General features: G+C 40.0%; 2 protein-coding genes across 9 annotated transcripts in view; one reads left to right on the forward strand and one right to left on the reverse strand.

Annotated features, from left to right (window-relative positions):
• On the reverse strand, window positions 1-18804 carry tmem68 (transmembrane protein 68). 8 transcript variants are annotated; one of them, XR_003929665.1, is made up of 11 exons: window positions 18601-18804; window positions 17683-17867; window positions 16298-16471; window positions 14603-14702; window positions 14217-14384; window positions 13599-13792; window positions 12376-12436; window positions 11176-11315; window positions 9586-9715; window positions 8900-8944; window positions 6409-7475 (listed from the first exon to the last, which is right to left on the reverse strand). XR_003929665.1 is itself a non-coding variant. In XM_030073948.1 (10 exons), the coding sequence occupies exons 2-9, from the start codon at window positions 17740-17742 to the stop codon at window positions 9611-9613; spliced, it is 1002 nt and encodes a 333-aa protein (XP_029929808.1). In that variant the 5' UTR covers window positions 17743-17867; window positions 18601-18804; the 3' UTR covers window positions 6409-7475; window positions 9586-9610. The 8 variants fall into 8 exon arrangements, 3 of the variants coding, with proteins under 3 accessions (XP_029929808.1, XP_029929807.1, XP_029929806.1); XR_003929664.1 differs by having other exon boundaries at window positions 8869-8944; XR_003929661.1 differs by lacking the exon at window positions 6409-7475 and adding an exon at window positions 1-18 and having other exon boundaries at window positions 8527-9715.
• Window positions 18752-24713, forward strand: part of tgs1 (trimethylguanosine synthase 1) — a 17051-nt gene continuing 11089 nt past the window's right edge. The window contains exons 1-6 of the mRNA XM_030073944.1: window positions 18752-19075; window positions 20242-20309; window positions 20882-21015; window positions 21611-21692; window positions 23104-23196; window positions 24077-24610. Coding sequence (XP_029929804.1) covers window positions 18972-19075; window positions 20242-20309; window positions 20882-21015; window positions 21611-21692; window positions 23104-23196; window positions 24077-24610 — 1015 coding nt within the window. The 5' untranslated portion in view covers window positions 18752-18971. The remainder of the gene's footprint in view (window positions 19076-20241; window positions 20310-20881; window positions 21016-21610; window positions 21693-23103; window positions 23197-24076; window positions 24611-24713) is intronic.

Genomic DNA, 24713 nt, shown 5'->3' on the forward strand with positions numbered 1-24713 from the left:
CCAAATATCATGGCAATGCTGTAGTCGTTTTTGAGACATTAGTGGTGAGGGTTTGACAGATTTTGCGTGCTGGTGACACTAAGGGGAAGGACATGGAGACAGCCAGACTGCCCTCGAGGCAAAATGAATGTTGTCACCAAATTTCACTGGAGTCCACCATTAATCTGGAGATATGCACAATACATCCATGCAAGATTGAGCTATTTCACCAGCTGGTGGTGTGAGAGGAAAGGTCATGGAGCCACCAAAAGATTGATTTCATCCTCTAGGCAACATGGATGCTGTCACCAGAATTCATGGTGTTACACCAAATTGATTTGGAGACGTGGCCCTCTGGACCGACCTGCTGACCACCAACCGATAGGCCCACACAGAGAGCCAGGGTTCATTTTGGCACCTCATGTTGATTTAGTCTTATGACTAAAATGCATATTAGTTTCAGTCACATTTTCATCATCTGACTAATTGTTAGTTTTAATCAACAGAATCTATAGAAGTTTTAGTCTCATTTTAGTCAGATACATGTTTGTGATTTTTCAAATGAAATCAACACAGCAACTTTTCATCAAGCACACAGAGATGAATTTAGATGCACTTCCTTCTGAACTAACCAGCAGGGTGCTGTGCCTTCAAGTGTCTCGTCAGGTTGGTCGTATTCTTCCACATAATTTATGGTCACATGACGTCTCTTCTGTTGCTGTTGTCCACTGTGTTTTGAAACAGGGACAATGCACAAATAAACATTTTTCTTGTAGGACAAGAAAAAATGTCTTGGGCCAGGTTATAGCAACAGTTGCTAATTTCCACCTGTAGTCCCTGGGCAGGTATGACAATATAAAAATTAACAATTCTAAAAAGAGATTTAACAGGACTAGAAATGAGATGGTGGCCACAGGAGATAAAATATGCTAAACAAACAGATAAACAAGGAACAAGAGCGCCAACACCCCCCACCCACCAGCACACACACTCAAAAACAAGCACAAATAGAGTACAATCCAACTCTCTAGAAACCACATTCATACACAATTTCTTGGCCACCTCTGTTGCACTTTTCCCATAGGTATATAGAACAGTGTCATCAGCATACATAACAATATTTACGCCCCTACAGACAGAGGGCAAGTCATTAATATATAAACAGAAAAGCAGTGGCCCTAAAATTGACCCCTGTGGGACTCCCAGCGTAGATACTAGGGATGTAGACAATATCTCATTTACTCGCACACACTGTTGTCTGCCACTTAAGTAAGATTTTGTTCTCTGCAGTATTATCAGTAAACTGTGCTCTGTTTTTCTTGAATGTGTTGTTTGAATCACAGTGAGCTCTGTGTACCTGTGTGGCTGTGGCCCTGCCCTCATTCAACCAGTTGAACCAATGACAGGGCAGCACACTGAACTTCAACCAATGACAGGGCGTCACACTGCATGATTATATTTTAGGAGACGCACAAGAGGGGGGATTTTTGATCGTCTGACAGCCGACTAATAACATTTTCATCTCGTCTTGTCAACAAAATCCAAACATACACGTTGTTATAGTCATTATTAGCTATGATCGATTTTTAGCTTGTCTCGTCTTCGTCATGGGAAAACAGGTTCTTGATGAACATTTCCGTCTTTGTTTACGAAATTAACCCTGGTAGGACTAGGACCCGCTTTCCAGCTGGGCAAGAACTAAGCACTCAAGAAGTACACTCTGCCATTCTTTGGAAAAAACTAAATTCACAGGTTCCTTGTCATTTCAATCAGTAGTCTGTGCACCAAATAAACATGCTCTTTATCTGCCCCAGTTCTTTATTTTAGAGACTGTCTAAAAACAGGTAAAAAAAAAAAAAAGGTAAATTGATAGTTAAGTAAACATTAATAGTTATTTTCAGTTAACAAACAATGAAATGATAATTAATAATGTTTACTTATAAAATAGTAAACAATTATTAAAAGCTTATTTTGCACACATTACATTTTATATACTATATTAAGTATTTGTTAATGATTGCCAATCAGTTTGTAAAACTTTAAGAAATTATTTGTTAAAGATCTACAAACATTACATACAGGGATCAGATATCTCATAGCACTTTGTTAATGATGTATAGACAGTCTATGAACAATATTTGGATGGCTGTTATAAAGTTGGATATTTTTTTGGAATATTTTTAATTTAGCTGTTGAGGCTTTCAACTTCTAACCTCTTGAACCTGAGAATCACCACTTGTGACTATAATTATTATTATATATAATTATTACAGGCAGTTGTTGCAACTTTATAATCGCCATCCAAATAATATTTATAGATGTTTACATAGTATTTATTAACCACTTAACGAGGTATTATACCTATCAGTTGCAACTTTATAAAGGCCATCCAAATATTGTTTATAGACTGTTATTACCCATTAACAAATTGTTATAAAATATCTGCTCCATCCATGTATGTAATGTTTATAGATGTACAAATAATTTTCTCAAGGTTTACAAATCAATTGATAATCATTAACAAATACTTAATATAGTAAATCAAATGTTATAATGTGTACAGTGATAAACTCTTAAATGAATAGTTTACTGTGAATAAGAAAAAATTATTAGAATTTCATTGTTTGTCAACTGCAAAGGAACTATTAACTAACTGTCAGTTTACCATTCATTAATGATGGTTACCATGAAATGTTACCAGGTTTTATTTTTTAATTCTTATTTTATTTTTTATTTATCCTTTCTTTAGCTTAGGAAGGTCCCGTTGTGACACAAGATCTGTTCTTCCAGGGAGTCCTGGTCAAGACAGCAGCACAACTTGTTTCACATAAAAAAAACTTTTTTTACATGACAGAACACAAAACTATGCAGAAAAGCAACACGAGGCAAACAGTGCGAGAAAGGAGGCATGCAGGCTGTAGCAGCGATATAAACACACAGTCCAGCTCAGGTCCAGGAAATCATGTACAACAGCAACATGTTTCCTTCCCAGCAGTTTGCAAAAGACCTATATTTTGCAGCTCGTTACTGCAAAATATTCTTTATGCCCGACATGCATAGTAGGAGAAAGCAGTTTCACTGAGCTCTGACTGCACCCTGGGGACATTTAAAAGAATCTGATTAGCGGATCTGGTGCTTTAGTTGCTTGTATGAAAGGATGAAAGGCTTGTGATATAAGCAGATAGTTTAGCTAAAATGGCAATAAATAGTAAAATATGTAATATTCTCCTTTGCTATAGAGAGGACCATTCTAAAGACTGATGCAAAAAGCAATAGTGAGTATGTGAGCCTGCACTTGGTACAAAACGTAGTGCAGCATGATATGCAGAATCCAGTTTTTTGAAGCTGCATGCATGTAAATCACATCACCACAGTCTAATAGAGGTGGAAATGAGCTTTGCACAATTTTCTTTCAGGCAATAAAAGGAAAATATTTTTTGAACAGAAAAAGAAACCCAGTTTAGGCCTAAGCAGTCATCAATGTGCACATTAGAAGCCAACTTCTAGGTATTTGTAAGAGGAGTGGATGTGTGAGAAGTGGGGTGTAAGACATGTTGCAGGTGCGATAACAAAACAAAACGGTGTTATGAATGGGGAGAGCCCTCACGCTGCTGGGGTAGAGTGCTCTTTATATACAGGCAGCGTCTGAGGCGTGACCACTTGCTCTAATTCACCACCAACTCTGCCCTGTGACATGCACCCGTGAGCAGAGACACCAGAGCAAACACACACACACACACACACACACACACACACTGACTGGCCAGGGGACAGGGGAGTTGAGGACTTCATTCCAGCCTCTAGTTGGCAGAGGAACCTGCTCTATGCCAATGAAACAAAGACTAGAAACATGACGGGACAGTCACTTCTCCTCTACAGATGCTGCTTTTGTGTTGACTATCTCACTTCTTCAGCTTCCCAGATGCTTTACCAACATGTGCCCAGTGGTGGACCAGGGCAGTTGCAAGGAATTCTGGGCCCTCTGAAAGAATATCGGTGTGGGCCCCTGTACCCCATTCATTGCCACTTTTTTAACTGTGTGTGGGCCCTAGTGGGCCGTGGGCCCTTAGAATTGTCATCAACTTTCCCCCCTATACGATGGCACTGGATGGACAGTGACAACGAGCATTAACTTGAGTGCTCAAGTACATTTTCTGACTATCGGTACTTCAAGTGAGTCTTTTTGGAAACTAATGATTTTCACTCCACCCCACTTCAAAGACAAACACACACTTTTAACCTAGCTACATTTTTATGAAGGTTTTTACTTGTTAGTCAAGTGTTGAATATCCAGGAGAAAAAACAATCACAGTCACCGGTAGAGACCTGTTTCTCCTCATTTGAGGCTGACAGAGCAGTAGAAGTCACTCCCAACAAATTGTTTACATTGATACAAACGTTACCTCAAAATGAAGAAATACTGCATTTCCTCCTTTGAAGGCTTTGCTTGGCTGTGAATAAATGCAGTCTTCACTGAGTTTGTTGGGGCCATGAAACACGAGAAGTGTAACTGGGAATTTAAAGTAGGTTGATTGTTTTATTTTTTGTTTTATTTTCTAAGGAATCTGCAGCTACAGCAATTCCATTGTTTGTCTAATGCCTGTATATACACACATACAACCACACACACACACACCACTGTAATAGAACACTCATGCTGTGTGTGTGTGTGTGTGTGTGTGTGTGTGTGTGTGTGTGTTGGTGGAGGGGAGGGGTTAAATAAAAAATGAAAAGTTTTTCCAGGTGTTTGCACAGGCTTTGCTTGTGTTCTTTAAGCGGGTCAGTGTGTTCATCAGGTGGTTTCAGAGAGTTACCAGGTTCTGTAAATGCATCATGAAAACAATGCAGCAAAGCCTTGATATTAAAAAAGAAAATGCACTGAATATTTAAGTATTTTAAAAAGAAAATACTTGAGTACTTAAACTTGTTGTGCTCCTGGTGATCCTAACCGGCTCACCAACGCTGCGACCAGTGGAGCTCATTCTGTCTTTGTTTCAGTCAGAACCTTCAAGCAGGCAGAGTCCTCACATGGAGGAAATGTCATGCAGCTAACAAAGGGATCTAATTATTTGATTAAAAGCTGTTTTACTCCTGTGATGACATGTTTGAAGAGCTGCCTCTTGTGGTTGCTGGGACATGCCACCATGAAGTAACACAACACAACACCAGTTTCCCTGAGGGGCTCATCCAATTTCATCTCATGTGTGAGAGCTGTTTTATCCGGTACATTTTCTGTGAGAGTGGGACCTCTTGTGGTATTTTTCAGGTACTGCAGCTTCCTCAAACCCCAGCAGGGAATGTAATGCTCCCTTTAATACAGAGTTCATACACAACATGGTGAAACTGAACAAAGCAACGTTGTTGCTGTGAAAGACTTCACAAAAAAGAGAAAGTTGCCAGTTGGAGACAGGGGAAGCTTAAAACGGGCACTTTGTTTCAGCACATTTTCTCTGATTTAACTTGATTTTCTTTTGAGGTGATCTATGGACAGCTAAAAGTGCAGGAAACTCAGATCTCAAACTGATTTTTTTTCTCTCTCCCACTCTCTTTCTCCATTGTTATCTTTGAATTTCTGTGTGTTTAGGAGGGAGGGAAGTGGGGAGGGAGATGATTTTCCTTCATGGCTTCAGCCTTGGGAGGAGACAGGGACATGGAAGGAGAACAGGATGAAGTTGGATAAAAGCAAGGAGAGAACTTTTGCAAATGAAAACGATGACTCCAAGATTATGATATTTGTTTTAAAGAGCAAAATGAGGGGGTTTAAGTCTCATAGCCCTGGAAATTTCTTGAGGGAATGATTACAGGAGATGATTTTGAACAGGCCACTGATGGTGGCTACTGAAAGAGTTAGCTAAGCAGATATGGTGGTAAGAAAGAAAACTGAAATAGTGATAGCTCGAAACAGTCAGGATCAGAAATCAGAAATACTTCATCAATGGGGGAAAATTGAGTAATATAAGACTTGTTTAAAGGGGAAATGATACAGCTTTGATATGATATTATCATTCATACAGTAATGTCTTTAACTAGAGGTGTGACTCAAACCACAACAGTAGGAATGAATGTAAGGCTGAGATTTTTGATATCAAAAAAATGAAAAATCATGCTCCATCAAAATTTAGAGTCATGTTCTCATAGAGATAGGCTAATGTCATCTTGCTGGCTCAATAACCAACGTCTGATTTCCAATTTTGGGAGAATTAGATTTTTAAAATACTTTAATCTTGTGATACACAACTCTGCGAACCTTTTGTTTGTATGCCTAAATAGTTGCCCTAACTGTGTCAGTGCATTACTCATCCATTGTTTACAGCATGTGCAATGTACAATTTGATTTACAGACTATGTAGTTGTGGGAAAAAAACTGCCATGGCACAGCCAACACAGCCAAGTATGAAATTTAACATATTTAAGAAAAAATATCAGACCTCATATTAAAATAAATTTATTTAGAGATTACTTCACTTTCCTGAATCACAATAGTTTGCAAGAGGACTTCAGATTTTAAAAGTGCAGTTTATATAGCTAAATAATTTGTAATTAACAACATAAATAAAGAAAAAAGGCAAGCTTTTAACATAAATCATCCAGTTACATATCTTTTTTTTTTTTATGTTTTACCAAAACATTGTTCTCAAACACACTTGGTCTCACAAGGCTTCTTTAAGATTAAAAAAAAAAAACACAGAGTTGGCAGTGTTACTTTGAAGTCAAAGTGTGCAAAATAATTTGTGGAATCAGAATATATACATACATGCAAATATATATACACAGACACACACAAACACAACACTCGTATGTCCACACTGCACTTTTGGTAGTGAACACATACACACCTCACAAGGATGTGGCATGTCAACACGTCTGTGTGTCTTCCTTGGGATGAAACGTGTGTGTTACTTTCAACACAAGACAGAAACAACACAGCATGCTGTGGTCCAAGGAGACACACTGATGGGTTAAAGATGACACATCCTGTTCAGAGTGTAAGAGTTGCACTTGTACTGTACATGACAACACACTAGTTTACAACATTACTGAATGCTGTTTTTGTTGCAAAATGAAAAAAAAATGGCTTCAAAGGCTGCATTTCCATAAGAGAAGATCCACTTATGAATGCACTAATCAAGTGATATACAGTATGTCACTAAGGAGCTGGTATGACAAACAAGATGACAACATAGTGTTTTACAACCAAACAGATTAAATCAGTCAAATAAACTCTGATTCCAAGGTGGTTACCCCTACTGCTGTGTCTGCTGTAGATGCATCAATAAACTGTGGTGAAGCACACGGATAGAGAGTGTGCATACTCAGTTTTCCCACAGCTACAGTATCATCTCTCCTTTCATCTGATCTTCTTTCAGTGTTGTGTGTTTAAGTTCACCTTGCAACCTCTGTTGCATGTAACCTGGGCTTTTCCTCCACAGCCTCTATCCCGTTAGTCCACTGTCTCTACACTGCATCCTTTCCAGGAGCAAGGAGCCAACACTGTCCTGCAATAGAGAGCATTTAATGAGGTCATGACACTCCTTTGTGAACACTTCTATCTATTTCTTAGTCTAGTGACAAGTGTATCTTATTAGTGTATTTATTTTGTAAATGGCTGACATGCCATCGGGTTCAGACTGGCAATCTGGCAAATGCCAGATGAGCTGAACCACTAGTGGGCCACAACGCCAGCAATGTAGGGGGAAAATGTGGGTAAAATTTTGTGGGGGAGAAAAAAAGTATGAAAACAGCGCCTAAAAAAATATGGGAAAAAAATGTACCTGCCAGCCACAGCCCACTTGATGTTGGAACAGCCCATCTGATAGTTGTTTACACAGCCTAACTGTCAATAGTCTACATAATGTAAGGCATGTGCAGGAAGTGCGACCCCCAGCATGTGCAGGAAATAATCAAATCAAGAGAGACCCAGTGGAATCTAAAAGTTTTAAGTTCAAATTGAAAATAAAGAGTCTGAAATAGATAAAGATCCAAAAAAAAAAACAAAAAGGTGAAGCGGAAAAAGTCTCCGGGCTGAGGTTACAACATGTTTTAAGCCAACACATTTACTGTGAGTTGATTAAAATTCACGACAAATAGATTACAGAGCACTAAATCAGAAGAGTATTTTGAAGGGTTGAAAGTGCGCCCACAGTTGGGTTACCCATTGTCAAAAGTCAATGGGTTTCCTCTGAGCTGTTTCTTGGTGATTTATTTATTCTATTATTTTATGAAACCTTGTAAGTACACCTGTTGTTACCCTGTAAGTACGCCTTCTATGCTGGAGCTACACCATGGTGTACACTGACACTGAAGGACATCTTTGACCCTGAAGAACATCTTTGTTTGTGTTTCTCAAAGCATGTTGTAGCCCATATGATTTCTGAAAGCTCAGGGCCTCAAGCCAAAATTGTGCCTGCTGGTGATGCTAAAGGGAAGATAACGTGACGTCCCTAAAACTGACAGGGTGCACCCTCTGGGGAGCATCAATGTGCTCACCAAATATCATGGCAATGTGCCGAATAGAAAGACAGATGGACATGGCCATCAGGCCATAACTGCCAAAACCATTCAATAAGCCTATTACACTTAACTATGTAAATAATTAAACCTTGACCATCTAAATGAAGGGCAATATAATTAAATCAAGTTCATTGTTCATTAAATGAAAAGCAAGATTGGTGACTAGACTAGACTCTCAACTGGCTCACTTCATGCTCTCTCTTGCAGGACATTGTTGGCTACTCACACCTGGCTACACCACTGTAACCCAGACCACATTTAAAACAACTTTAGACAGGTGGTTATCAGACCTATCTTGAAAACCAAATGCTTTACTCCTGCATGGAATTATAAGCATAGTTCCAAAATCAACACAAAGTAGGTTAAACGCATAATTACCTTTTGTAGATGATGATAACATATTTCTTACATAGCATGATTTGGCATAGTGTGATATTTCACTCCTTTCCAGTCACTGCAGGAGGGCAAAGTATATAAAGTGTATCTTCCAGTTTGTCATGAAATATCTTTTCAGCAGTTGCAAAATTTCAGAAACATATTTAAAAAAAATGAAACTTCACGTAGGTTGTGAAATTTCACAATATGAACCATTGGGAAACTACATTTTAAAAAAAAATTTTTTTTTGAATAATAATAAATAGAACTGGTTGAACTATCATCATTAAATCTGTAGTCTTGGACTTTGTTAAATTATAGCTGCTATGGGAAGGTTTCTGTCAAAACAATTTTGTCATATGTGGTTAAATCCCCACTGTGTACCAAAGAGCATTCATTAAGTAAAAGTACTGTGAAAAAATATGGTCTCCTCTGGTCTCGCTCATCTGGTCCAATTTATAAAAATCCATTTGTCGCAAACGGAAACAACCAATCAGGGTAAGGATGCATCCCTGCCTTGGTGTCAGCACCTCACCATTGTGATATTATGGACGGTGTTGTTGTACAGCCTTTGACAGTAAGAGTCTGGCCATATTGTGACCCCAGTGGTCTATAGTTATGAAATACTAGTTACAAAAATGTGACAATGCCCTTGAACATGGAACAAAATTAACCATCTTCAGCCAAGACTGTGGTGACGATAAGGGATGGGTTATGCACCTCTGTAAATTGTTCTGGTGGAGGGTTACTGGTCTTTGTGTCTGGTGTGGAAGCGCTCCAGCAGAGCTCGCAGGATGTTCCCTGGGATCTTCTGGTGCTGGTCGATCAAAGACTGGACCGCCTGCTGCACCTGCAGGACAGAGACTTAGTCAGCATAACGCTTTGAACAGTCTCTTAGTTTGTTACACCCTCTGGTGGGTAACTGTTCCTTTACATGAACAAGCGAGCATGTCATCCTCCACAAATGATGCCAATCCGTAACAAAATGAATCCACACGCAAAAGCAGAAAACTGGTATCAGGGTTAGGGCCTTTCAAAGTTTGAAATTTTGCCCAATAATTATAGTGTCCTCTGGACATTTACTTGGAAATAGTGCTAAAATGTGTTATCCGTCCAAGTTAACAGCAACTGACTTTTCTTTTATCTGTACTGTCAACTAATGGTTCCCGATTTATTACAACTGTGATTTAAATTTCTGTAGGAAAAGTAGGAAATCACTAATTTATGTATCAGTAGATGAGGCAAGATTAAAGGAAAGTGGGCACTTAAAAAAAGTAAATTACATCACTTCATTACATTTTGTGGAATACACTAGACATCACAAATTGATAATATCTAACAATGCAAAAGCATACTAGTATAGGGTTTTTCTTTAAAGGATCAAACTGGTATGATTTTTCTTTTGGCTCATTATCACCATCCAAGACCAACCAATTTTTCAAAACATAGAAGGTAGAGATCCACTGAATGGCATCCATACCACTTAGAAAAGTATTTTTATTGTAATGAAATATAATTATTGTAAGGAAAAAAATGAAAAAAGGCAATCGTATTTGTGTTATTTCCTGTATGTCTCAAGGGGGACATGAGAGGTCGGTACATAAAAGCTGCCAGTCCACTGCAGGAGCTCAGTGCCGCTCAGAGAAGATATATATAATGGTATAAAGAATAATATAATTTTATGTGGGCTAGCACTGTTCAAAGCAAAGTTACAGAGTGATTTACAAACAGGGAGGGATAAAGGAAAAGCAAGAGAACCATAAAACACAAAAACCACTACACCAAACTAACAGATAACAGTAACAGTCACAAAACATTCATTCCTGGTGAAAACAAATTATTCCATCAGTCTCTTGTTTACAGTTGCAGTTCTCATATTCATTGTGATAGTAAACACTACAAAGCCTCTGAAGCTGGCATACACCATGACTTGATTCTCAAAATGACATTATTTAAGCCAGCAGCAGCAAGATGATGCATTGTGTGGATTGCTTTTTCCAGGTAGCATGGATGCCGTTTAATAGAGATCAGCCCAAATAGTTGTAAACACCTAAGAGGAACGATACTTTGCTCATCCTAATGAAGGCATGAAGGCAATACAGCTGCTAGTCATTTGATTTTTCCTACACATGCTGGGTAAAATAATACAAATCATCCATTTTTTTAGTCCACTGACAATTAATTCCTTCCACAAAGCGGGTAGCTGGTTGAAAATAAAAAACTCATGCTCAACTATTTTAAGCGTGGTCATGTAATAAAACTATAACAATAATATCAGTTCACAGCAGAACAGGGATTTGGTGTGCTTACTTTCTCTGCCAGCTCCACGGCGGTTATGTTGGGGTCGTACGGGATGGGGTCACCCAGGTAGGTACGGAACTTTACCGGGAATCCACCATAAACAGGAGCCACGGGCAGCCGAAACCTCTCGTACAACCACCGGAAACACTCTGGAAAGGAGAGGTCAGAGAGGGACAGAGAGAATGAGAGAGAGAGGAAGAGAGGATAAATGAAGAAATGTCAAGGAGACAGAGATACAGCTAAAGACACACAATAGGCAGAGACCTAACAGGTTGACATGAAGTCATATTCAGATTTATGAGAGTCAGGTCAGCACATGCTCCCCTCCATCAGCACGTGGCCTTTGGTCTGCACACAGTCTGCTGTGTTCTGATTAGCCTGACGGGGAGTCATTTGTTAAGCACTATTCATTGCTTAGCTGTGGCTTTTAGATTGATCTCAGTGACATACAAACACCTTCAGTGAGGACTGAATGGCCTGCCTCGTCTAAATTAGATGGATTATAAACACTACAGCTTTGGAAGACAAATAGCCCATTTGGTTGAAAGACAAACAAAAATGTTTCTTAGTGTCTTACTTCACCATGCCTGCGAGAATGGACAGACTCAAAAGCTTTGTGGAGGAACCTGGCTGCAGATATTTTACACCCAATTTAGGAACAAAAAGGAATAAATTGGATGTACTAAGACTAAAGACCACTAACCGTCCAACAATCTGACGCACTCTGATTGTTGGATTTAAAAAATGTAAATCTTTACTCAGCACAGGGACAACAACAAACACATCTTGACGTCTTCATCAAGGTGTCATCAGGAATAAAAGGAATTTAAATCAGCTCTGTGAGAGTACAGGCTGTGTTTTCTGCTCCTGGGTGTGTCTTTTAATTTTCCTCCAGTTCTCCGTTCAGCGTCTGAGTCATCATCATCAAAATGTTTGAAGTATTAGAATGCCTGCTGTCCTTCCTCAAGAAGAGGACTGCTTCATATGTAATTACAGAGCAGGATGAATACCAGGCTACAAAAAGGTTTCAATGAATAACCCACAAAAAGAGAGAGCACTAATATACTGAGTCAACTCTTTGAATAATATATACCGAGGACAACACGCTTTTTGCCACTCTTTATGAAGTTCCAGCTGTGCATACATATGTTGGGTTAGCTTTGTATATTTCAATGATAAAATGTTTCTAACTGCTTATTTTATACTTACTGAGTGTTCCTAGAGATCTGAAGCCTTCCCGCACATTTTGAGTAAACATTGGTATTACTGGCTGAAAAAAAGAGAAATCAAGAGAAAGAAGAGATTAGAGGGCTAAGAGGATTTACACATTGCAGAATCATAACTCAGAGAACAAAGTATGAGAAAAACACTCATTTAAGAATGTGGGCTTTACAGACAAAGGTAAAGGTAAATCCTGGATTGTGACATTCACTGCAAAGAGACTGATGGCTCAGACTCCTCTACAGACACAAATGTTTAGTTGTGGATGAGGCTTTTTAAGTTCCCAGACCAGCCAAAATTGCCAGTTCATTTTGTGTAATATTATGAAGTTGCAATGTAATATGTTATACAGATTATATTGTAGTTAAAGAATAATTACAATAAATATAGGTCCTCAGATGCTCCACACCAACTTTGTGTGAATGGGATGAAAAAATGAGCAAAGAAAATGTCGTGAAAATGGTCGCCATTATGCAGAACTGATTCATCATGACCCAAAGAATCCAGAGGAAAAAAGAAATATCTCTATGGCTCAGAAGTTATAGGTCAAAATTTAAAGGTGCTTGTTATAACACCACCATTGGGCCAGTCGGTGTCAATTTTTCTATCTAATAGTGGGTGAAATTTTTAACATAATGTTATTTATTTATGTAGCACCTTTAACAATATAGTAGCAAACTGCTTAGCAAGTGCTTAAATGAAAGTAAAAACTAAAAATATAGGAACGTCAGAATTGAAATAAGATAAAATAGAAACACAAAGAAAAAAAGGTTGATGTAATCAGCAGATCAGACTCAAACTCAATAAAGCTTATAAAAAAAAACATTTAAAATTTAAAAGGGAAATAACAACACTGAAATACAGATCTGTATTTTGGGTTGTGATGGATAAAACTGGTTTCTTCTCCATCCATCACTTAGGTTGTTAAAGAGATAGTAAACCCAGTTAAAAACTGTGATTTTCTTATTTGAGTTGAATCCAACTCGGGCATAATCAACCAATAGGTCTGTCTGCATGGAAGGGACCTCAGATTCTTGCACTTTGATTAATGTTTTCTACACCCACTGACAATTAAAAAAAAAAAAAAAATTACGGACAAAAAGAAATGCACATTTTTGTTTACTATCCCTTTAAAGAAAATAAGTGAACATAACCTACAACAAAATGGTCAGGAGAGACTTGAAGCTTCAACTAAACCACTGGCAACGTACCACTTGAGAGTCAATGGCAACCTGGGCAAAGCCTTTGCGTTTGCCCCAGAGCAGGGGGTAGGTCTCATCACTGAACAGCGCCTCCCGGACCCCTCCTGGAGAAATGCCCAGCAGGTGACCGTTCCTCAGAGCCCGAACACACTCCTCTTGAGGACCATGGATCACACTGAACACCTCCAGCAATAACTTAAAACCTGCGGGGATGGTCAGAAAGGACAGGAGGGCGATCAGAGGGGAAGGAGGTGAGCGCAGGTGAAGGAGAGGACAGGAGATGGTGAGACAGAATTGAATGGGACAGAATATGATAGGAATTAACAGGATGGTGACAAGGATACAACACAATTGGGAAAAAGCAGAGGGGAAAATGAGAAAGAATAAATTAAGAAGTTTACAATACAAGAAACGTTGAGTCCTGTCAAAGTTCAAACATCAGAGCCACAGTGCTTTATAGTTGGATGCTCCTGGTCCCTCATATTCACTTCAACACTGGTGGCACCAGAGTCTGGCACCAGTGGCTGTCGCTGGGACCCTCTGTCTCTCCCCTGTGCTGCACTGCCCTGAGCCAGGTGACTATAACAGCATGTATATATGTGTGTGTGTGTGTGCGTGTGTCAGTACCTGGGACCTTGAAGAGGAAGTGGTCAGCTACAGAGTGGCAGGTTCGTCCCTTCTGGATGATAACATTGGCCAGGAAGTAGTAGTAGTCAATGGGGATAGCGCCATGGTAGTACACAATCAGCGCTGCTCCTTTGTTGGGAATCTTCTCCATTCCATGGATTTCGTACCCTGACAGATGGTTGAAATGGTAAGATGCACACAACACACTATATGTCTGACTAAATGTGCTCATTTCAGTGTCTTCTCTTGGTGCAATTTTTGAACTTATTAATGTATGTGTGTGATTAGCCATATTCATTCCTTGCCTGCTGCAATGACTTAGTGTTATTCTTTCATCTTTGGTTACGCTGTGCGTCAACACAGAGTTTAGTGTGACACTGTCTTACCGTGCCATATGGCTCCATGTCCGTCCCAGAGAGTGGCTAGGGTCTTCCTGGCTCCGTCCCACAGGTTGTTGCTGTAAGCTTCCCTCAGCTGGTTCTTCCTCTGGTGGAGAAAACATCAAGAGAGTAAGGGTCTGGAAGTATTCAGGTCTTTACCACAGTGATAGAGCAGTTCAGGGAAAGCATCATTTTGATGCAGATCCACATGGAGTAGTTGGGTCAGGTGGGAAACATATTTGCCCAGTGTGTTTTGTACCCATTTAGATTCACATACGCAACAACTTTTATTTAGATTACTGGTTGACCAAATCTATACATTTAGTTTTTAGGTTTTGTGAGCAATGATGACTTTTAAACTTGATGCTATGGACTAACAGCTGTGTTTGGTGTCTTATGTAGTCATACTGCTCAAAATAGACTGATGTCAAGGCTGCAATATTAGCTGATTTTTTTTAGAAAAGTAAAAAGGCAACTATTCTTTGTGTATATATATGTATATATTTTTTCTTTATTCATTGGCTAGTCCTTTTTAGAACAGTTAAAAATGCAACATAGTTTGGTGCTTCAATCAGTAAGAGATACAGTTGCTATTACACTTTCACAGAAATAGTTGTCTGAAATGAGTTGTGTGTGTGAAGGCTCACTTGTGGACTTCAAATTCTCTGTGAACACTTTCTGTAAGTTTGCTATCCTGACTGACTTGAGGGAATTCCCAATAATTCATTGCACTACAGTATGATGTGAACATTGTGAAGAACAGGAGTGATATTAATCTGATATAGGGTTAAATGGATTCATAACTATCTTAATTCAAAGGAGAAATTTTGGCAATTAATCCCAAATGCTGCTTTTGAGAAAACAAAAGGCTCACCGTCCAGTGTGTAATTTTGATGCTAGTAAAATCCCTGTCATGTTATGACATTATAATGAATGGGCAGATATTGATGTCCTATTGATGTCAAAATAATTAAGTTAAATAATTTTGGACATCTGATCAGCGACAGACAATATCACCAAAAATATAAATGCTGGCAAAAGGCATGTAAAGGCATGTAAAATCAGTCTCAGGCTGCCTTTCATAAAGATTTAAACACAAGGATTTGGACATCAATCCTTCATCACTGGTCTGGCATTTAATTTTAATAATTATAAATACAGTTTTCATTTGTAAAAAAAAACATCTTTGCAAAATTTCAGAAACAATTTTCTCACTGCCCCCTTTCTTTGCTATTCTTTTTTCTTTGACTAACTCAACTTTATTTACATAGCACCTTCACATAAACATGCAGCCCAAAGTGCTTCACATTGCAAGATTAAAAGAACACAGACAAAAAAATAAAATAAAATAAAATATTAATATTCCAGTAGTTTTTCATTTTTTATTTTTTGCTCATTTGCTAATGGTCTTTCCTCCCATGTTTCTGAAAGAAATCAAGTGAACCTGCTCAGATTTTAAAGGGTTAACCAAACTAAATTTAGGCAGTTCAAAGGCATTCCAATAAAACATGAAGTCCCATCGTTGTTTGGCTCCACTAGTCGGGCCAAACAGACTATTTGCCGTGCCATGTCTTCTGATGACTTGACAGCAAACAAAATTTGAAAGAAAAAGACGTCTCAAGATACCAGATACCAGATCACAGTTACTGTTCATGCAAATCACACAGTGTTAAAAACTCATACCTACTACTGTTTGCATACCTTGTAGACGTGAAGGAAAAGTATGGAGAGGTAGAGGAGGATGACGATGAGGAAAGGCACGATGAAGACGATGGCCAGTGGTGTGAACACCCACAGCAGGTACTCCAAAACACTGAAGTAGTCCTCCACCTGGCCCAGGCCTGCCCACTCCTCCCACGCATGGAAAACACACACCTACAGACCAAGTCATCCATTTAACCATCAATCACTTAAATAATAGTGTCCATTAACAACTATCAGCCCGCCCACCTGTCAATCATGTTCTTCATTAATGTTGTTCTCACTGCTCTGAGTGCAGCTCAGTCATGCACATATGAGACATAAACCCTGGGATCAACCTGTCGATCACTTCTAGAGCTAGGTGATATGGACAATATTAAATATCATATCATATCTGACCAATTACCTCGATATTGAAGGCATGACTGTTGGTGCTTTCACAAAATATTTACACAAAAGAGATTTTTGCTAAACAATCATCAGTGATGTGGATATGATAACCAAACGAGTGGAGACAAATACTAGACCAGCTGCAGCAGTCTGTGAAGTCCAGGAAAACTAGGAACTTAGGCTATATCACGATACTGCAATATCCAAAAATCTGAGGTGATACCTAGTCTCATATCAAAATATTTATTTAACATCAGTATAATATCAGCCTTAATCACCTTCTTCATATAATTACACAAAACTAGAACACTATGGAACAGCACCACTCTTCTGTGTTAACTTGAACTCTGGGCAAGTGTCCCTCTATAGCAGTAATGGGGGTACATGTACCCCTAGGGGTATGTGGGAGTACTGCAGGAGGTATGTGAGATTTATCTAAAATGCTAATTTATAAAATATTAGTCATGCATAACTCCTAAAATAATTAGCCTATGCTATAGTAAGTTCAATAAAAATGTAAATGTCATTTTGACAAAGCACACTTCATATTCACTATTCCCCATGGGTTTCCCAAAGGTGTCAAATGTGTGTGTTTGTGGTTTAAATCTGCTGCTGTTTGTTCACTATGACCAGGAAGCCAGACAAAAAAAAAAAAAAAAATTCAGAAAATGGATTAGTGGTTGAAACAAGGAGAGAGAAGAGAAAAAGAAGCAAAAAAGCAAAAACAACAAAATATCCACAGTATCCGATTGTTGTTTTCACACTCTGACAGAGCTGCATTGGACCGCTTTATACATGCTTTTTTTGTACCATTTTTTTTTTCTTCTTTTTTTTTGCACTGGTCAGGGGGTTACTTGGCTGAAAAAAATATTTCAAAGGGAGTACATAAATGAAAAAACTTTGACACCACTGCTCTATAGGACACACATGATACATCTGCCTCTGGGATGGAGTGGAGTGCGAGCCTGGGGTTTCTGATTGGGCGGGCGTCATACCAGGAAGGAGACGGAGTCCTCTGCTCCTGACAGACAGGACTGGTTGCCACCGTCTGACATGCTGCGCTCAGCTTGTCAGAAAACCAGTCAGTCAAGCAGCCAGCAGGGCCACAGGCGTCAGTCAGTCAGCCAGCCAGCCTAACGCAGAGGGATCCGAGCTGGAGAGCATCTGCTGTTAGACACACCTGCAAGAGGACACAAACCAGCAACTCACTGCTGCACTTCAACATAAACACACACACACACAAGGAAAGATGTGATCTGTTTGCAGTTAATGTTGTTGAGAGCTGAGGAGAACTCAACTCCTTTATCAACTCATTAAATGAAAGGTTCAACAACAAAAGCTGCTCTTATGGAAACTGCATTAAAAGTGTAATATGTCCATTAAAATATACAGTGCATTACGTTAAGTCAACAACACTTGGTATTCATTAGGAGTTCACATAACAGTCAAATCCATGTTACTGCACCGGATAGACGGTGGTTATCGACTCTATAAGCCTTTAATAACTAACATGAATGTGTGACAACTGATATTGATAAGTGATAGAGCTGATATATAGAAGGACAGACAGAGGTAGAGCCAACAATGCGTTACAAACATAGCAATCTTTTCTACACAAATTTAAATATATAAGACGGCATCCAGGATGTGGCTAATGAATATCACCTCACGTCACTAACACCTCTCCTCTGGACAACACAGACACTGTGTCCTGCTGGACTGACACGTCGTCTAAAACGATTATGCGGGAGAATTCATTATAACTAGTAAAGGCAAAGCAAAAATAAAAGAGGAAAAAAAAAACATTTGGAAGAAAAGAGCAGTTTTGGACCTGCTGTCACCTGATAGCAACGTAACAACCTGCACAAGCTAGCTAACCTCATTCAGAAGAGACAGACCGCGGAGAGCGTTACCTTCGTCTGCTATTTTGCACATGGACACCAGTCAGTACCATCCGACGCCGGGTTTGGTATGGCACATCCATATCAGGCGAGTTAGGAGGCAAAACAACGCATTTTGTGACCCACTTCTCCAGCAGCTCGCCAAGAGTGCAGCAGCTTCTCTGTTTCTTCCGGAAACTTTTGCAGGTGACGCAACCCGGAACTACATCCCGTACGTCCCCCCCATGCGTGTGTAGTGTGGAAGTGTGAGCCGGGCAGTTTTGGCGTGAATAGGAATGAAACAGAGAATTTGCACCAGAAGTTTATAGTTCCCCTGTATTTGCGTAGCTTTTCCTGTCTGGCCGAGTCGCTCTCCGCCTCGTAACAACCGAGCTGACAGCACCATGATGCTGGAGAAGGTGAGGCTGGTGGCAGATATCTTCTTCGCCCTCAGACACTCACCTGGTGAAGAAGCCGTCCACTGTCTGTGCTCCAGAGCCTTCGTGCAGTAAGTGAGCTGAACCTGCTTCACACACACACCACTGTTTGATTAGCACAACTATCAGGAATAAAGACCTGGCCTGATAATAATTAATTCAGAGTGCTTTGGAGCAGATAGTGTCAGATGCGGTGTCAAGATAATCTCATGTTAGTTCAGGGTTAGGCTTAGTTTTCCCTCACTTTCTCTCTCCCTCTAACAAACAGATCATGTGTGCACAGCAGGTTTCTGAAGTAGCCCCTGTGTCTGCTAGGTGGTACTTTTTGTTTTTTGTGTTCTTTGAATGCTCCTCTAGTTTGTGGCTGTTAAGTCTGATGAGGCTGTGATTCTCCTAGAGGTCACTATAGGTCATTTTATACACTGAAGTCCAGTTTGAAAAAATGCTCTCACTACAATGTACCAGCTGCTATGGGGGTGAACATCATCACACGTGAATCAAATGTGGCTCATTGAATCCACAAGAGTCTCAGCTTTCCAGTCAAAGCCAACTGATGCAGCTCCAAGACTGTTTAGGCCCCAGTCTGCACAAACACACCATTTTACAGCAGGCCACAAGAACACATGAGGACAGCAGGGTTTGTGGCCCAAACTGCATGGGATTAACATAAGGTGGGCATGTCTGCAAAGGGGAGAGCCGTGGCTGCCCAGAGAACCCATTTTCATTAAAATGTACTGATGTGAGGGATCCCTTTGAAAATATCCATGCCAGTTTTCCCCTCGCCAAAATGTAGCCTGACTTTGGAGCGATATCTAGTTGGCTTGCTGAAAACTGACATGACATGCTTGATGACAGATTCCTTAACTCGTCAAGTTTCAATATCAATTTTAAAAATCATAAATGAAAAAAAGAATCGCAATCCTTAATTGTATCATTTTTTTGCCCACACCTCTAATAGATATACAAACGTGAACTTGATGTGATTGGTCGCCTAGCAGTTTAAACAAAAACTATATGGCTGCAGCACTATGAGCCTGGTGTGGTAACAAACTACTAAATACATGAGCCACAGCTGAATTTAGATGAAGTGCCACTGAGCTGCTGCAAAATGCAACAGGGCAGGTTAGGATAGGATGAAGGCTGAAGGTCAGGATGCAGCTGTGGTTCCTCTAACTCTGCTTTATCAGCTTTCTCCTCTTATCTCTCTGTCTGTCTGTCTGTCTGCCTGTCTGTCCAGGGATCGGGAGTTGTATCGGTCTGATAACAGGCTGCTCTGCTCTGACCTGACCGACGCTCAAATCCAAGGTATGTCCGATCAACACAAAGCTGAGGGCAAGACATGCAACACTTAAGAGGATTAAGTCAGGAAGACAAACAAGAGATTGGTATTTTCTCCTGTGACTTAGGGTTCAAAAGTTTTCACTGATCACTGCAGTTGTTTCTCCCAAGTCCTGTGGGAGCATTAAAACCTACTTGCCAACTGTGGCTCTCATGGTTTCTGAGCTCCAAAGGGTTATCATAAAATGAGATGGTGCTGTAAGTCATAGGGGTTAAATACTAATCAGAAATAATCCTTTTTTTTTTTTTTTTTTTTTTTTAGTTTAGGTTTTTTAGTTCTCAGAAATGTCACTTTTTTCTCAAAACTCTGAGATTAAAGTCAGAACTTTTTTTTTTTTTTTTTTTTTTTAATTTTTGTGCAGCCTAATGCTCTTCTGTACTGCAGTAAGATTTGAAAACAGCAGACATGACAATAAAAATGATAAGAAGCTAATATTAAAGGTATGTCTCCTTAGGGTTACCTAGTTGGTTAGTGACACAGGTGTGTTTCACTACTGCGGGAAAGCCGAGTTTCACCTCGTCTGCTCTTCCGTTCACAGAGGAGGATGGTGAAGAAGATGAGGATGATGATGAAGACGAGGTAGCAGAGGAGGTCTTAGATGAAGAGGCTCAGCTGATGGTCAGCATGGGTCTGCCGCTGGCTTTTGGCAGCTCCTCTTCCCAGTTGAGAGTGGTGAGTGGTAACTACTGTACTACTACTGCTGCTGGAGGGTTACCATGGCTACCACTGTAGTCCTAATGCATCATGAGGGACTTTGTACGTGGTTAAAAGTATATCACTGCTGCAGGGTGAGGACTGTTACCACAGGGAGGACAATGGTTACCACAGTAGTACAACAGCAAGATGGGGTACGGTTGCTATGGCTACCACTGTTGTACTACAGCAGGATATTACCATGGCTCTATGCTGATAGAGCTGCAAAGTGGGTAACTAAGGCAGATGATACACAGTGCAGTTTAAATGCAATTTGTTGCATGCTGTAAATTGTTGCTATGTCACTAAACGACACATTCCAAAGGATGATGCAAACTTCAGCCTAAGAGTTATTTTCCTCGTTGTTACCTCCACCAACAGAGTTGGACGGTTTTTGTGTTTCCGCTCCATTCCATCTGTTTGACTGATAGCAGGATGTCTCAGAGGAAAATATCCTCCTAGACAGGAGCAAATCATGCTTGGCAGACCCCTCAGGTTAAGCTGGCATATGGGGAACACGGGTCTCTTGCTGCAAAACTTAATATTTACTGTTGTTTTTTTGTTTGTCTGACAGGGAAGGAGATCGAATAGGAACCCAGCCAGATACTGTGCAGCTCCACCTGCAGTGGCCGAAGATGAAGAGCACAGGATTGAAGGTAATAAAAGGAAAATGTTATTTTGAGCAGTTGCCACACATCTACATTTTATTTGAAAGACTCCCTCCTCATAGCACTGGAATAGTGGCCAAGTATGTTCATACAGAGAGACCCTGACATTAAAGTGTAAATTCTTAACAAATGATGGCTACCAGCCTGATAGTTTCCATTTTTCCAGTAGAGGTTTTCATCAGAGCTGACTAAATCTCACTAAAGAGGACTTACAGTGAGTGGCAGGACGGGGTTCATTAAGGGTGAAAGCAATATCCCACAGTAATATTGGAGTAAGTCGGTTTTATGGGAGTGAGCTTACCTGGGTTATTCTGAGTTGTGATGTTTGATATCACACCCTAAAACCAAGGCTTTGATTTCCAATAATTCTTGATCTCAGATCGTTTTCTTAGAGACTTTCTGCAAACTTTGTTTTTCCCGAAGCAGCCAGAGAGCAGCCGAACGTCGCTCTCCGTGGTCCTGAAAGGCTTAAAGAATTGATCTTATGACAAATATCTGCAAGCCACAATTTTTTTTTATTACAAATACATAAAATAGACAAAACAGGAATTAAACAAATGACACAATTAAATAGAAAGATTTCATATTCTTGAAATAATCCCATGGAGTACCCTAGCCTAGGGATTTTTATGAAAATATTGACATTTGTGTTTATAGAAGCTATAAATATGATCACATAAAGCAACAGCGTGAAGAAACAAGGCGAGCAGCTTGTAAAGCTTTGCTAAGATAGGAAGTTATTTTGAGCATGTATTCATATTGCCTGACAAATATTTGTGCGAGCAGCAGTGTATAGCTACGCTTGTGTACTGCTTACCTGAGCAGCACATGTAATCCCAGTGTTTGTTCCACAGATGGTATTCCTAAGCAACTGAACAAATGGGGAATTGGGAGCAGGATGACAGCAGCTTGGTTCATTTAAAAGCTGATTCATACCTATGGATTATCTGCTAAAAACACCTGTGAAGCCCTGCTGCTGAGTGATTGTCATTTTGCACATTTGAACAAGTAAATTATCACATAATAGTTGTCACAAATAGAGATAAAGTTCAAGTGTGGGATGACATTGCAACAGACATGAACAAACCCAAAGCAGGCGAACAGGTGCACACTTCAAAGAAAACATGCAGCTTGTAGTGACGCCTGCGTGTGTCTGAAGATGCACGCAATCTATGAGTGGATTAACCGCACATCTCTGATCCTTTGCACGAGCGTCTTTAGCTGACATGGTTTTGGGAAATACCTCTTAAGACAAAGAAACTTTTTAAGATAAATTCTACAATCATAGCTTAAAGAGTTCTTTGCAAACGAGGCCCTGGTTACTTGATCAATTAATTGATTCCATACGCAGAGAATTCCCTTGTTATCCTAGTGATCCTCCCTGTAACTGTGGTCCTAGATGAAAAGGAAGAAGTGTCAGATCCACATGGAGGAAGAGGAGGAGAGGAGGAGACACAGAGCGTCCAGGATGTTGGCTGGGAAAACTACTGGGGTAAGGAGGTGGATGTGCAGTTTATATAGTGAGGTGCATTTTCACTTAGAGTCACTCATTCAGCTTCATACTGAAGTCATTTTTCCTCCCTTTTATCCAGCCATTGGTTTTCATTCATTCCACTATAATATCAAAATCAACTGTCAGAGTCTTCAAACTTTCTTCACACCAGTGGTTTCACACTGGTTTGTTGCCATGTAAAATGTGGGCAAACTGGAGTAAATGGGCAAAACATGCAAAATGACTGGTGTGGTCCTGTAAGCCATTGCCACACTTTAACTAATGATGATTAATGTATTTATTAACATGAACAAGAGAACATCAACAAAGATAAGTTAATATTCGTTTCACTAACTGCATTATTTAGCGTTGTAACATGTTTTTTAATGTTAATTATGTATTCGTGAACATGAACAGTGACATTAACAAAATTAATTCAAATTAAATGCACAATAAACAACAGCATTAATTAATATTGCTATATTTGTTGGTTAATGACATTGTTTTCTCTAACCCAAAACCCTTATTCCTCATGTATCACTTAAACATGTATTCACTAATGTGACTTACCTATCAAATGACCAACACACTGATAAATTTACTGGGGATGTGTATATTATGTGCAGCTCCCCTAAGATGTATCTCCTGTAGGGGTTTAATGAGCCAAAATATACCGTACAAGCAGTTGTGGATGACAGATGTTGGGAAGAATCTAACCTAGTGTAGACAACAGTTCCATTCCTTTCATGTGGGTGTTTTAATTTTAATTACATAATCAAGATAAAAATAAAAATTAAATGTACCACCTATGACTTATATAGTAAGGGGAAACACTGCACCCAGTGATTGATAATATCCATTTATGCTTTCATTCCTAAAGCTCAACAAGGCCAAACTCTGCTGTGGCAAGGATGGCTGGAGAAACATCCAGAGAGCCAGCTGTCATCTGCTGAATGCCCAGAAACAGTTACTGCTCCGTGGGATAACCCAGACACAAAGGCTGCCTGGGACCAGCATGCCTCAGAGACCTACTACTACTACTGGGAGCAGTATTCCTACTGGGCAGCCCAGGGCTGGACCGCTGAGCAGCCGGTCTGTAGTGAGGACACTGAAGGACAGCCAGCAACAGGGGGGGCGGCTGGAGAGACAGACACACTCACAGAAGATGGCAAACATGGACAGGCTGGAGCTTGTGATGATCTAACTGGGCAGAACTGCAAGTTAGAAGCAGGTGCACGCGATGTGGTCGATCTTATTGGTCAGATGAGCCTTGACACACAGGAGGTCACTGGCCAGTGTGATGATGCAGAGCAGCAGGACGGAGCTGCTTGTGGGAACGATCAACCTTGTGACGGTGGAAATGATCACAAGAGAGCTGCTTCCTCCTCAACACACAGCACTGCAGAGAACACAGGTAATAACCAAGTGACTGAGGGGGGATGACACAGGATGATTTCAGGGATGTTCCCTCAGTATGTTGAGTGACAGTCCTTGCTCTCTAGCCACATGAAGAGCTG

The sequence above is a fragment of the Myripristis murdjan genome, chromosome 17 (genome assembly GCF_902150065.1).
Source record: "Myripristis murdjan chromosome 17, fMyrMur1.1, whole genome shotgun sequence".
In the NCBI taxonomy this organism is placed as follows: domain Eukaryota; kingdom Metazoa; phylum Chordata; class Actinopteri; order Holocentriformes; family Holocentridae; genus Myripristis; species Myripristis murdjan.